Source organism: Macaca thibetana, chromosome 11 (assembly GCF_024542745.1).
Source record: "Macaca thibetana thibetana isolate TM-01 chromosome 11, ASM2454274v1, whole genome shotgun sequence".
NCBI classification, from domain to species: Eukaryota; Metazoa; Chordata; class Mammalia; order Primates; family Cercopithecidae; genus Macaca; species Macaca thibetana.
In genome coordinates this window covers 45,384,573-45,398,058 of record NC_065588.1, presented here as the reverse complement: position 1 = coordinate 45,398,058, position 13,486 = coordinate 45,384,573, and the positions used below count along the sequence as shown (strand labels likewise).

At 55.0% G+C, this 13,486-nt stretch overlaps 1 protein-coding gene across 10 annotated transcripts in view; it reads left to right on the top strand.

Annotated features, from left to right (window-relative positions):
• The window catches only part of KMT2D (lysine methyltransferase 2D), a 41,206-nt gene that overhangs the window by 12,254 nt on the left and 15,466 nt on the right, over nt 1-13,486 (top strand). For 5 of the 10 annotated variants that reach the window (XM_050746839.1, XM_050746846.1, XM_050746844.1 and 2 more), the window contains 24 exons: nt 707-888; nt 1,073-1,237; nt 1,323-1,432; nt 1,530-1,577; nt 2,531-2,752; nt 2,977-3,096; nt 3,195-3,308; nt 3,501-3,631; nt 3,717-3,864; nt 4,071-4,136; nt 4,310-4,420; nt 4,620-4,757; nt 4,855-4,939; nt 5,170-5,411; nt 5,510-5,583; nt 5,797-5,847; nt 5,967-7,778; nt 7,891-8,073; nt 8,150-8,286; nt 8,519-10,392; nt 12,572-12,695; nt 12,841-12,925; nt 13,031-13,097; nt 13,208-13,440. In XM_050746839.1, coding sequence (XP_050602796.1) covers nt 707-888; nt 1,073-1,237; nt 1,323-1,432; nt 1,530-1,577; nt 2,531-2,752; nt 2,977-3,096; nt 3,195-3,308; nt 3,501-3,631; nt 3,717-3,864; nt 4,071-4,136; nt 4,310-4,420; nt 4,620-4,757; nt 4,855-4,939; nt 5,170-5,411; nt 5,510-5,583; nt 5,797-5,847; nt 5,967-7,778; nt 7,891-8,073; nt 8,150-8,286; nt 8,519-10,392; nt 12,572-12,695; nt 12,841-12,925; nt 13,031-13,097; nt 13,208-13,440 — 6,522 coding nt within the window. The remainder of the gene's footprint in view (nt 1-706; nt 889-1,072; nt 1,238-1,322; nt 1,433-1,529; nt 1,578-2,530; nt 2,753-2,976; nt 3,097-3,194; nt 3,309-3,500; nt 3,632-3,716; nt 3,865-4,070; nt 4,137-4,309; nt 4,421-4,619; nt 4,758-4,854; nt 4,940-5,169; nt 5,412-5,509; nt 5,584-5,796; nt 5,848-5,966; nt 7,779-7,890; nt 8,074-8,149; nt 8,287-8,518; nt 10,393-12,571; nt 12,696-12,840; nt 12,926-13,030; nt 13,098-13,207; nt 13,441-13,486) is intronic. The other 5 variants (XM_050746845.1, XM_050746841.1, XM_050746840.1 and 2 more) reach the window with 2 other exon arrangements.

Below are 13,486 nucleotides of genomic sequence, written 5' to 3'. Positions count from 1 at the left end.
GCAGTGAGCTGAGATCGTGCCACTGCACTCCAGCCTGGGCAATAGAGTGAGCTCTGTCTCAAAAAAAAAAAAAAGAAAAGAAAAGAAAAAAGAAAAATTGGGGGACTTAATTCTGTCTACAGTCTCTTCTTAGGGACTTGGCTAGTGGAAAGACTGCCATTCCATTCACAATGAGGCAGTGGCTAGTGCAGCTCTTCTCTGATCAGCAGAGATCATTGGGAATCTAAGTTTAGAGTCACTGTTTTGGGGACAAGGGTGCTCTGTCTAAGTCTCCCTGTGCTCAAATGGAGGCCTAGTCTCTGCATTGAGGTTCCTCCAGCCTCACCCTTAGAAGTCCCACCTCCTAGGCTGGGCATGGTGGCGCATACCTGTAATCCCAGCACTTCACTTCAGGAGGCTGAGGCAGGTGGATCACCCAAGGTCAGGAGTTTGTGACCAGCCTGACTAACATGGTGAAACCCTGTCTCTACTAAATACAAGAAAATTAGCTGGGCATGGTGGCAGGTACCTGTAATCCCAGCTACCTGGGAGGCTGAGACAGGAGAATTGCTTGTACCTGGGAGGTGGAGGTTGCAGTGAGCCAAGATCGCGCCATTGCACTCCAGCCTGGGGAACAAGAGCAAAACTCCGTCCCCCCCCCAAATAAAAAAGAAGTTCCACCTCCTTTCCACTTCACACCCTGAGAAGTTCCCATTTTCTGCCTCAGATCACCAAGGTGATGCTGCTTAAGGGCTGGCGTTGTGTGGAGTGTATTGTGTGTGAGGTGTGCGGCCAGGCCTCCGACCCCTCACGCCTGCTGCTCTGTGATGACTGTGATATTAGCTACCACACATACTGCCTGGACCCCCCACTGCTCACCGTCCCCAAGGGTGGCTGGAAGTGCAAGTGGTAAGGAGACTGTGATCTTTATTGGAGCCCTGGGGCCTTGAGATGTTAAAGTGGATATGATGTTGAGTATGTGACAGAGGCTGGGTTTAGGAGGCCAGGCTGGTGGCTTGGGTTCCTGGTGAGGGGACTTCTGGGTACTTTGGATAGGTTGGGTGCTCAGGCTCTGTTTTCCTGCTCCTACCAGGTGTGTGTCTTGTATGCAGTGTGGGGCTGCCTCCCCTGGCTTCCACTGTGAATGGCAGAATAGTTACACACACTGTGGGCCCTGTGCCAGCCTGGTGACCTGCCCTATCTGTCATGCTCCTTATGTAGAAGAGGACCTACTAATCCAGTGCCGTCACTGTGAACGGTGAGAACATCCCTTTCTCTTCATGTTGGCCCTGTTGCTAGCCTCGCATTGCCTGAGCTCATTTCCTCCAGTCTCTGTTCTCCAGGTGGATGCATGCTGGCTGTGAGAGCCTCTTCACAGAGGACGATGTGGAGCAGGCAGCCGATGAAGGCTTTGACTGTATCTCCTGCCAGCCCTACGTGGTAAAGCCTGTGGGTGAGTACCAGCTGCTGGGTAGGGGGAGGAGTCCGGGCAGGGGTACCTTGCTTTGGGACAGGACCTCAGCCACGTCCGTTTGTCCTTCTCTCCATAGCACCTGTTGCACCTCCAGAGCTGGTGCCCATGAAGGTGAAAGAGCCTGGTGAGTCACAGAAATTTTGAATGCCAAAGCCAGACCAGACGTCAGACATCATCTGGTCTAACTCCAACCCCCCAGCTTCATCTCCTCATTTTAAGAGGAGGAAACTCAGACCCAGAGAAGTTAAGTGGCCTGCCCAAGGTTACCTAGTGAGTTAGTGGCAAAGTTACGACTAGAACCAAGTTCTCCAGCTTCCTGGGCAGTGTTCCTTTCATCAGGCACCATGGCCTCTTTACTGCCAGAATTTCATCTTCAGAACTCTTTTTTTTTTTTTTTTTGAGATGGAGTCTCACTCTGTCACCCAGGCTAGAGTGCAGTGACACAATCTTGGCACACTGCAAGCTCCGCCTCCTGGGTTCACGCCATTCTCCTGCCTCAGCCTCCCGAGTAGCTGAGACTACAGGCGCCCGCCACCATGCCCAGCTAATTTTTTGTATTTTTAGTAGAGACGGGGTTTCACTGTGTTAGCCAGTACGGTCTCGATCTCCTGACCTTGTGATCTGCCTGCCTTGGCCTCCCAAAGTGCTGGGATTACAGGCGTGAGCCACCGCGCCCGGCCGAGAACATAACTCTTTTTTATCAGTGAAAGGGGCCAGGGACATCTCCTTTATCGTGATATGGCACTGCTCCTAGCATCTAGGACACTGTGTGCTGGCATTCAGCAAGTAGGGGCCCTCATAGCCCCAGACAGCAAGATAATCACCCTAGTGACGCTAGGGTTAATAATGAGCAAAGGCAGGCTTCTGAGTTACAGTTCCTCTCTGAATCTCCCTGGGTCACTGACAGAGAACTCGGGCCTCAGCCAGTGCCTTAGGTGGTCTGTTCTCCCCAGCAGTTAGACCCTAAGCTGCACTTTTGTCACTATCTTTGTCTCAGCTAAGGACGTAGGTTGAAACTTGCAGTTCTGGTTTCCCTGGGTCCTCCATCCAGGGATCACACACTCTCCTCTAATGCAGAGCCCCAGTACTTTCGCTTCGAAGGTGTGTGGCTGACAGAAACTGGCATGGCCTTGCTGCGTAACCTGACCATGTCACCACTGCACAAGCGGCGCCAGCGGCGAGGACGGCTTGGCCTCCCAGGCGAGGCAGGATTGGAGGGTTCTGAGCCATCAGAGGCCCTTGGTCCTGATGACAAGAAGGATGGGGACCTGGACACCGATGAGTTGCTCAAGGGTGAAGGTTAGCTTGGGGAATCTTAGGGCGCGGCAGAATAGTGGGAGCATGCCTCTGGGAGTGGGATGTTGGGTGGGGGCTACATTGCCACTCACAGTTACCCTTAAGCACTGCTGGTCTTGTCTAAGTGGCTCTGAGGCAAGGTCCTCAGCTCTCTCCATGGCAGGATGACAAGGTTAAAAGGGCCTATAGTTCTGATCTGCCTCTATCTCTTCTGTCACCATATGCAGGTGGTGTGGAGCACATGGAGTGCGAAATTAAACTGGAGGGTCCTGTCAGCCCTGATGTGGAGCCTGGCAAAGAGGAGACCGAGGAAAGCAAAAAACGCAAGCGTAAACCCTATCGGCCTGGTGAGGTCCTGGGATGGGTGTGTGGGGTGGTGGGGTGGCTTGGTGCAGCTCAATAGGTCCCCCAGCGGCTTCTCATCCGCAGCTCTGCCTCCTCATAGGCATTGGTGGTTTCATGGTGCGACAGCGGAAATCCCACACACGCACGAAAAAGGGGCCAGCTGCACAGGCGGAGGTGTTGAGTGGGGATGGGCAGCCCGACGAGGGTGAGACGGGTGAGGGCACCAGTGGGGCCTGGGAGAAGGTGGGGCAATGCTAGAGAGACCCAGTGGGTGGACTCATTGAAAGGGCCAAGAGGGTGGTAGACCCAGCTGGTGTTGTGGGAGAGTGTAGGCAAAAAGTGTCACCCTGCAAGTTGGGAGCAGCATGCCCTCAACCCAAGTGTGACACTTCTGTTCTGTCCACAGTGATACCTGCTGACCTGCCTGCAGAGGGTACCGTGGAGCAGAGCTTAGCTGAAGGGGATGAGAAGAAGAAGCAACAGCGGCGAGGGCGCAAGAAGAGCAAACTGGAGGACATGTTCCCTGCTTACCTGCAGGTTGGTCTCAGGCTCCAAGCAGTGAGGGAGGTGTCTGTGCCCTGTAGGGCATGAAGAAACCTGTTTCTCCTTGACTGCCCCACAGGAAGCCTTCTTTGGGAAGGAGCTGCTGGACCTGAGCCGTAAGGCCCTTTTTGCAGTTGGGGTGGGCCGGCCAAGCTTTGGACTAGGAACCCCAAAAGCCAAGGGAGATGGAGGCTCAGAAAGGAAGGAACTCCCCACATCGCAGAAAGGTTAGTTATGTGGGAGTAAGTGGTCTGAGAGAATCCGACTTCCTTCTGGCTTAGGAGCTGGCAGCTTATTTGATGGGAAATGGACTGGCCTCCAGGAGTCAAGTGTGGGGTCAAGGGTCCTGGCCTGTAGGGCTGTGGGACTGGAGACCTGCTCTGGGCATCAGACATAGGACATCTCTGATTGGAGTGGGGCCTCTTGCTCATAGGAGATGATGGTCCAGATATTGCAGATGAAGAATCCCGTGGCCTCGAGGGCAAAGCTGATACACCAGGTGAGGGCTGCCAGGGGGACTGTGTCCTGTCTTGGCCTTGCCTCTGTCCCTCTGCTATGCCCCTGAGCATTGTCAGGGGTTAGAGGCTAGAAACTGTCCCATGGGCCTCTGTGGTTCAGAGTGGCCATGACCCATACTGGCCTTGACCCATGGGTTTCTCCTGGCATTTACAGGACCTGAGGATGGGGGCGTGAAGGCATCTCCAGTGCCCAGTGACCCTGAGAAGCCAGGCACCCCGGGTGAAGGGATGCTTAGCTCTGACTTAGACAGGATTTCCACAGAAGGTGAGGCTGTGACCCACACCTGTTTGTGTATAAGGGTTTTCTGTGGGAGAAGGAGGAGGTCCTATCGGTGGGACTATGATCTGTACAGCTTCTCTGGTGGGGAGTACTGGGCACCTTCCTTGGCCATGATCATTTGTAGACCTGTTGTGTCACCTGAACTTCCCAGTCTTCGTCAGTAGTATCCTTCATTCCCCCACAGAACTGCCCAAGATGGAATCCAAGGACCTGCAGCAGCTCTTCAAGGATGTTCTGGGCTCTGAACGAGAGCAGCATCTGGGTTGCGGAACCCCTGGCCTAGAAGGCAGCCGTACGCCACTGCAGAGACCCTTTCTTCAAGGTGATACGGGTGGGAGTGGTCTGAAGACTGACATAACCAAGCTTGCCTCCAGGATGATCCAGTCGCTCTCTTTTCTCTGATCCTGTTCATCTTGTAGGTGGACTCCCTTTGGGCAATCTGCCCTCCAGCAGCCCAATGGACTCCTACCCAGGCCTCTGCCAGTCCCCGTTCCTGGATTCTAGGTTGGTGTCTCTGTGTAAACTTCGTGGGCAGTCCCCGTTGTCCTTTCCCTCCATCTGAGTTCATGCCTTGCCTCCTTCAGACTCCTGCAGCACTTCCCCTGTTCCTCCCCATTCCCTTGTTAGTGGCCCTCCTCTTTTGGGGCAGGGCAGTGGCCTGAGGCTCTGGGCAGTTGGTCTGGGATGGGACTTGGCATCCCTGCGCCCTGTGACTCTCTGCCCCTGCGCCCCAGGGAGCGCGGGGGCTTCTTTAGCCCGGAACCCGGTGAGCCCGACAGCCCCTGGACAGGCTCAGGTGGCACCACGCCCTCCACCCCCACAACCCCCACCACGGAGGGTGAGGGCGACGGACTCTCCTATAACCAGCGGAGTCTTCAGCGCTGGGAGAAGGATGAGGAGTTGGGCCAGCTGTCCACCATCTCACCCGTGCTCTATGCCAACATTAATTTTCCTAATCTCAAGCAAGATTACCCAGGTACCTGTGGGACGAGGGCAAAGGAGACAGCCTGGCAACATGGCAGGTGGAAGGGTCGCCTGCCAAGTCTCCTCTGACTCACTCTCTCTGCCCTCCAGACTGGTCAAGCCGTTGCAAACAAATTATGAAGCTCTGGAGAAAGGTTCCAGCAGCTGACAAAGCCCCCTACCTGGTGAGACAGAAAGGAGCATGGGTTAGCATGAGAACTGAGAGGGAGGAAGGGATCTTTGGGTAATTTACCTCAGTTCTTTCCACTCCCCACTCCTAAAGCAGCTGGGCCCGAAGGGATCAGCTTCTGGGTAGGGAGTGTGAAAACACTGTACAGTATGGGGGCGGGGCATGAGACCAAGCACTAGGCCCTAAGGCTGTGTCCTGTATCTCTCAGCAAAAGGCCAAAGATAATCGGGCAGCTCACCGCATCAACAAGGTGCAGAAGGTGAGTGGGGCTGGGCTGGGGTGTAGCAGTCCTCTAGTGGGTGGCCTCTCTTGAGGGTGGAGGGCTGTGGGGCCTGCCTGCAGCAGCCTGACTGCCCTGTGCCTGGTCTCCTCCTGTAGCAGGCTGAGAGCCAGATCAACAAGCAGACCAAGGTGGGCGACATAGCCCGTAAGACTGACCGACCGGCCCTACATCTCCGCATTCCCTCTCAGCCAGGGGCACTGGGCAGCCCGCCCCCGGCTGCTGCCCCCACCATTTTCATTGGCAGCCCCGCTACCCCCGCCGGCTTGTCTACCTCTGCGGACGGGTTCCTGAAGCCGCCGGCGGGCTCGGTGCCCGGCCCTGACTCGCCTGGTGAGCTCTTTCTCAAGCTCCCACCCCAGGTGCCCGCCCAAGTGCCTTCACAGGACCCCTTTGGACTGACCCCCGCCTATCCCCTGGAGCCCCGCTTCCCCACGGCACCACCCACCTATCCCCCCTATCCTAGTCCGACGGGGGCCCCTGCGCAGCCCCCGATGCTGGGCGCCTCATCTCGTCCTGGGACTGCCCAGCCAGGGGAATTCCACACTACCCCACCTGGCACCCCCCGACACCAGCCCTCCACACCTGACCCATTCCTCAAACCCCGCTGCCCCTCGCTGGATAACTTGGCTGTGCCTGAGAGCCCTGGGGTAGGGGGAGGCAAGGCTTCCGAGCCCCTGCTCTCGCCCCCACCTTTTGGGGAGTCCCGGAAGGCCCTAGAGGTGAAGAAGGAAGAGCTTGGGGCATCCTCTCCTAGCTATGGGCCCCCAAACCTGGGCTTTGTTGACTCACCCTCCTCAGGCCCCCACCTGGGTGGCCTGGAGTTAAAGACACCTGATGTCTTCAAAGCCCCCCTGACCCCTCGGGCATCTCAGGTAGAGCCCCAGAGCCCGGGCTTGGGCCTAAGGCCCCAGGAGCCACCCCCTGCCCAGGCTTTGGCCCCTTCTCCTCCAAGTCACCCGGACATCTTTCGCACTGGCTCCTACCCTGACCCCTATGCTCAGCCCCCATTGACTCCTCGGCCCCAGCCTCCGCCACCTGAGAGCTGCTGTGCTCTGCCCCCTCGCTCACTGCCTTCCGACCCTTTCTCCCGAGTGCCTGCCAGTCCTCAGTCCCAGTCCAGCTCCCAGTCTCCACTGACACCCCGTCCTCTGTCTGCTGAAGCTTTTTGCCCATCCCCCGTTACCCCTCGCTTCCAGTCCCCTGACCCTTATTCTCGCCCACCCTCACGCCCTCAGTCCCGTGACCCATTTGCCCCATTGCATAAGCCACCCCGACCCCAGCCCCCTGAAGTTGCCTTTAAGGCTGGGTCTCTAGCCCACACTTCGCTGGGGGCTGGGGGTTTCCCAGCAGCCCTGCCCTCGGGGCCGGCAGGTGAGCTCCATACCAAGGTCCCAAGTGGGCAGCCCCCCAATTTTGTCCGGTCCCCTGGGACGGGAGCATTTGTGGGCACCCCCTCTCCCATGCGTTTCACTTTCCCTCAGGCGGTAGGGGAGCCTTCCCTAAAGCCCCCTGTCCCTCAGCCTGGTCTCCCGCCACCCCATGGGATCAACAGCCATTTTGGGCCCGGCCCCACCTTGGGCAAGCCTCAAAGCACAAACTACGCAGTAGCCACAGGGAACTTCCACCCATCGGGCAGCCCCCTGGGGCCCAGCAGCGGGTCCACAGGGGAGAGCTATGGGCTGTCCCCGCTACGCCCCCCGTCAGTTCTGCCACCACCTGCACCCGACGGCTCCCTCCCCTACCTGTCCCATGGAGCCTCACAGCGATCAGGCATCACCTCTCCTGTCGAAAAGCGAGAAGACCCAGGGGCTGGAATGGGTAGCTCTTTGGCGACACCTGAACTCCCAGGTACCCAGGACCCAGGCATGTCCGGCCTTAGCCAAACAGAGCTGGAGAAGCAACGGCAAGTAAGTTGATACTGTGGAGCTAAGCCCCACATATCACTGCTGTCTCTGGGTCAGCCCCATGATTAGAGTAGAATGGGCTTATTCCTCTTCTGCTTTTTTTTTTTTTGCACAGCGCCAGCGACTACGAGAGCTGCTGATTCGGCAGCAGATCCAGCGCAACACGCTGCGGCAGGAGAAGGAAACAGCTGCAGCAGCTGCAGGAGCAGTGGGACCTCCAGGCAGCTGGGGTGCTGAGCCCAGCAGCCCTGCCTTTGAGCAGCTGAGTCGAGGCCAGACCGCCTTTGCTGGGACTCAGGTAGGTAGAGTGACAAGGGATAGTGGGGCCAGGATACTGAAGGTTGCCCCACCTTCATCTACCTTGTCTCTTCTAGGACAAGAGCAACCTTGTGGGGCTGCCCCCAGGCAAGCTGAGTGGCCCCATCCTGGGGCAAGGGTCCTTCCCTGGCGATGACCGACTCTCCCGGCCACCTCCACCAGCCACGCCTTCCTCTATGGATGTGAACAGCCGGTGAGGCTCCAGGAGGTTCCCTGGGGGTAAACCAAGGGGTATGAATTTTATCACTGTCGCACGCTCTTGTGATTTTCCTGTAGCACTAATCCTTTTCCAGTATCACTTTCTCTTCTTCCTCATTCCGTTTCTTCCTCGCTGCATTAATTCTATCCTTCCTCACTGCCGTAAGCCCATGTTCTTGCTCCTATTCATCTGATTTCATCTCACTGACTACTGTATATTCTTCCAGGCAACTGGTAGGAGGCTCCCAAGCTTTCTATCAGCGAGCACCCTATCCTGGGTCCCTGCCCTTACAGGGGCAACAGCAACAACTGTGGCAGCAGCAACAGGCAACAGCAGCAACCTCCATGCGATTTGCCATGTCAGCTCGCTTTCCATCAACTCCTGTACCTGAACTTGGCCGCCAAGCTCTAGGTTCCCCATTGGCGGGAATTCCCACCCGTCTGCCAGGCCCTGGTGAACCAGTGCCTGGTCCAGCTGGTCCTGCCCAGTTCATTGAGCTGCGGCACAATGTACAGAAAGGACTGGGACCTGGGGGCACTCCGTTTCCTGGTCAGGGCCCACCTCAGAGACCCCGTTTTTACCCTGTAAGTGAGGACCCCCACCGACTGGCTCCTGAAGGGCTTCGGGGCCTGGCGGTATCAGGTCTTCCCCCACAGAAACCCTCAGCCCCACCGGCCCCTGAATTGAACAACAGTCTACATCCGACACCCCACACCAAGGGTCCTACCCTGCCAACTGGCTTGGAGCTGGTCAGCCGACCTGCCTCGAGCACTGAGCTTGGCCGCCCCACTCCTCTGGCCCTGGAAGCTGGGAAGTTGCCCTGTGAGGATCCCGAGCTGGATGATGATTTTGATGCCCACAAGGCCCTAGAGGATGATGAAGAGCTTGCTCACCTGGGTCTGGGTGTGGATGTGGCCAAGGGTGATGATGAACTGGGCACCTTAGAAAACCTGGAGACGAATGACCCCCACTTGGATGACCTGCTCAATGGAGATGAGTTTGACCTGCTGGCATATACTGATCCTGAGCTGGACACTGGGGACAAGAAGGACATCTTCAATGAGCACCTGAGGCTGGTAGAATCAGCTAATGAGAAGGCTGAACGGGAGGCCCTGCTGCGTGGGGTGGAGCCAGGACCCTTGGGCCCTGAGGAGCGCCCTCCTCCTGCTGCTGATGCCTCTGAGCCCCGCCTGGCATCTGTGCTCCCTGAGGTGAAGCCTAAGGTGGAGGAGGGTGGACGCCACCCTTCCCCTTGCCAGTTCACCATTGCTACCCCCAAGGTAGAGCCCGCACCTGCTGCCAATTCCCTTGGCCTGGGGCTAAAGCCAGGACAGAGCGTGATGGGCAGCCGGGATACCCGGATGGGCACAGGGCCATTTTCTAGCAGTGGGCACACAGCTGAGAAGGGCTCCTTTGGGGCCACAGGAGGACCACCAGCTCACCTGCTGACCCCCAGCCCACTGAGTGGCCCAGGAGGATCCTCCCTGCTAGAAAAGTTTGAGCTCGAGAGTGGGGCTTTGACCTTGCCTGGTGGACCTGTAGCATCTGGGGATGAGCTAGACAAGATGGAGAGCTCACTGGTAGCCAGCGAGTTACCCCTGCTCATTGAGGACCTGTTGGAGCATGAGAAGAAGGAGCTGCAGAAGAAGCAGCAACTTTCAGCACAGTTGCAGCCTGCCCAACAACAGCAGCAACAGCAGCAGCAGCAGCAGCAGCATTCCCTACTCTCTGCACCAGGCCCTGCCCAGGCCATGTCTTTGCCACATGAGGGTTCTTCTCCCAGTTTGGCTGGGTCCCAGCAGCAGCTTTCCCTGGGTCTTGGAGGTGCCCGACAGCCAGGCTTGCCCCAACCACTGATGCCTACCCAGCCACCAGCTCATGCCCTCCAACAGCGCCTGGCTCCATCCATGGCTATGGTGTCCAATCAAGGGCATATGCTAAGTGGGCAGCATGGAGGGCAGGCAGGCTTGGTACCCCAGCAGAGTTCACAGCCAGTGCTATCACAGAAGCCCATGGGCACCATGCCACCTTCCATGTGCATGAAGCCACAGCAACTGGCAATGCAGCAGCAGCTGGCAAACAGCTTCTTCCCAGATACAGGTAACCTCGGCTAGTAACATAGCCAAGTTACTCAGGGTGATCGTTGTTATCACTAAATGGGCACTGAGGCTAGAGACCTCAAATAATCCCTACTTAAGATGGGACACAAGGAACTTTGGTTAAATATCATACTAGTGGTAGAGGCAGAAACACTGTAGCTTTTAAGAAGAGAGAACAGTTCTGGCATATACTAGGCATATGGCAGATGTTTGAATAAATGGAATGAATGTATGAATGAAGCCTAAGTAGCAGAGCCTTTGTGGCTGTAGTGAAGTTGAAAGCTTAGGACTTGAAGAGTAGTGGTGCAAAAAAAAGCAGTTGAGGTCAGGCACGATGGCTCATGCCTGTAATCCCAGCACTTTGGGAGGCCGAGGCAGGTGGATCACTTAAGATCAGGAATTCAAGACCAGCCTGGCCAAGATGATGAAACTCTATCTCTACTAAAAATACAAAAATTAGCTGGGTGTGAGCCAGGCGTGGTGGTGCATCCCTGTAATCCCAACTACTTGGGAGGCTGAGGCAGGAGAATTGCTTGACCCCAGGAGGCAGAGGTTTTGGTGAGCCAAGATCGCCTCATTGCACTCCAGCTTGGGCAACAAGAACGAAACTCCATCTCAAAAATAAATAAATAAATAAAAATTAGCTGGGTGTGGTGGTGCATGCCTGTAGTTCTAGCTTCTTGAGAGGCTAAGACAGGAGGACTGCTTGAACCCAGGAGGTGGAGGTTGCAGTTAGCTGAGATCACGCCATTGCACCCCAGCCTGGGCAACAGAGCGAGACTCTGTCTTTTAAAAAAAAAAATTGGGATAGGTGAAAAAGTTCATTGAGGCTGTAATGGCGGGAAAACCTATGGGGTGTTTCAAGAACAGTGAGTGAATTAGTTAGGCTGGAGTAAACTGTTTAGTGTGAAGTAAGTGACATAATTTTGGTGAGGTAATATGGGGGCCAGATTGAAAAAGACCTCAAATTATAATACCATTTATTGAGTAATTACTATTTGCCAAGCAGTTTACTGAGCACTTCACACTTTTTGTCCAATTTAATCATTACAGCAGACTCATTAAATAGATATTGTTATTATCTTTGATTACAGAAGAGGAAACAGAAGTGGAGGTTAAGTAACTTGTCCAAGATTACACAGCAGCTAGCAGAGCTAGATCTGAAGTCTGGTCGGTACTCCTCTTAACTATTTACTGCCTCAGAATTCCAGGAGAGGGAGTTTGGTTAGTCCTTAAGAAAGTGGGAACTCTGGCCAGGTGCTGTGGCTCACACCTTTAATCCCAGCACTTTGGGAGGCTGAGGTGGGTGGATCACCTGAGGTCAGGAGTTCCAGACCAGCCTGGCCAACATGGTGAAACATCGTTTCTACTAAAAATACAAAACTTAGCTGGGCTTGGTGGTGGGTGCCTATAATCACAGTTACTCGGGAGGCTGAGGCAGGAGAATCGCTTGAACCCAGGAGGTAGAGGTTGCAGTGAGCTGAAACTGCACCATTGCACTCCAGCCTGGGTGACAAGAGCAAGGCTCTATCTTTAAAAAAAAAAGGAAGGAGAAAAAGTGGGCGCTCAGTTAAGTTTTCTGAGCAGTGGAGAAATATACAAAGTGTGGGATTTTAGGAAGATTTAACTTTTTGGTAGTTGGTTGTTTTTTCTTTTTTGCCCAGCATTCTAGACAGACAGGAGAGTGGACTACAGGTGATGCATGTGGTACCCAAAACAGCTCTGGAATCTAGGGCTTTGCAACAGTGCCAGCATCTTGGGTTCTTGGGCTGTGCTAGTTGCACTAAGAACATTGCATTTGAAGAATGCTTTCCAAGTTATAAAGTGTACTTATATTCTTGTCACGTTTGATCCTCCTAACACCTCTGAGGTAGACGGAGTAGGGATCATCATCTGTATCAAATAAAAGGGTAAACTGAGGTGAAATAATGCAGGTTGACTCAACAAATATTTACGGAGCCACTTTTTCTAGCACGGTGCAAGTTAAAACAGGACCACATGTCCTGTGAATAATAGAGCCGATTCTCCCAGGTAGACTGGCTCCTAATTCAGTGGTCTTTCTGCCTTGCCATGCCATTGTTCTGCCTGGTGTGGTTGAGGTCAGGATGTTGAAAGGAATCGCAGATATTCAGTGAAGCATTGGCCCCATAGCCCAGCTCATTTGGTTCTCCCCTTTCCAGACCTGGACAAATTTGCTGCAGAAGATATCATTGATCCTATTGCAAAGGCCAAGATGGTGGCTTTGAAAGGCATCAAGAAAGTGATGGCTCAGGGCAGCATTGGGGTGGCACCTGGTATGAACAGGTAAGACTCAGGGCCGGAATGGGTTTGGCCTTTTTCTTTCCCAGTCACACCCCTTCTTGGCCCCCCTCTCTACTTGTCCCACGTCTCTTTGCCTTCCAACTTTCTTATTGCCAACACTTATCCTCTGTGCTTTGGTGGACTCCAGACAGCAGGTGTCTCTGCTAGCCCAGAGGCTCTCGGGGGGACCCGGCAGTGATCTGCAGAACCATGTGGCACCTGGGAGTGGCCAGGTAAGTGGTCAGGTGGGAGTAGGAACCTGTGTCTTATGCCATTGGGGCATCCTTCTTAGGGCCTAGCAGGGAACAATGACCCTTTAGCAGTCTCTCTCATTGCAGGAGCGGAGTGCTGGTGATCCCTCCCAACCTCGTCCCAACCCGCCCACTTTTGCTCAGGGAGTGATCAGTGAGTATGGGGCATGGGAGGAAGGTGCAGGGAAGTGGTTTGGGACATATGGAGGAAAAGGGATTGGGATTACCATTTTGCAGGTCTTGACACCCAGCTTCTTTTCCCAGATGAAGCTGACCAGCGGCAGTATGAGGAGTGGCTGTTCCATACCCAGCAGCTCCTACAGATGCAGCTGAAGGTGCTAGAGGAGCAGATTGGTGTACACCGCAAGTCCCGGAAGGCTCTGTGTGCCAAGCAGCGCACTGCCAAAAAAGCTGGCCGTGAGTTCCCAGAAGCTGATGCTGAGAAGCTCAAGCTGGTTACAGAGCAGCAGAGCAAGATCCAGAAACAGCTGGATCAGGTGGGGGAAAGCAAACTTCAGCCTAGCACCTAGAAGGCAGGGAAGA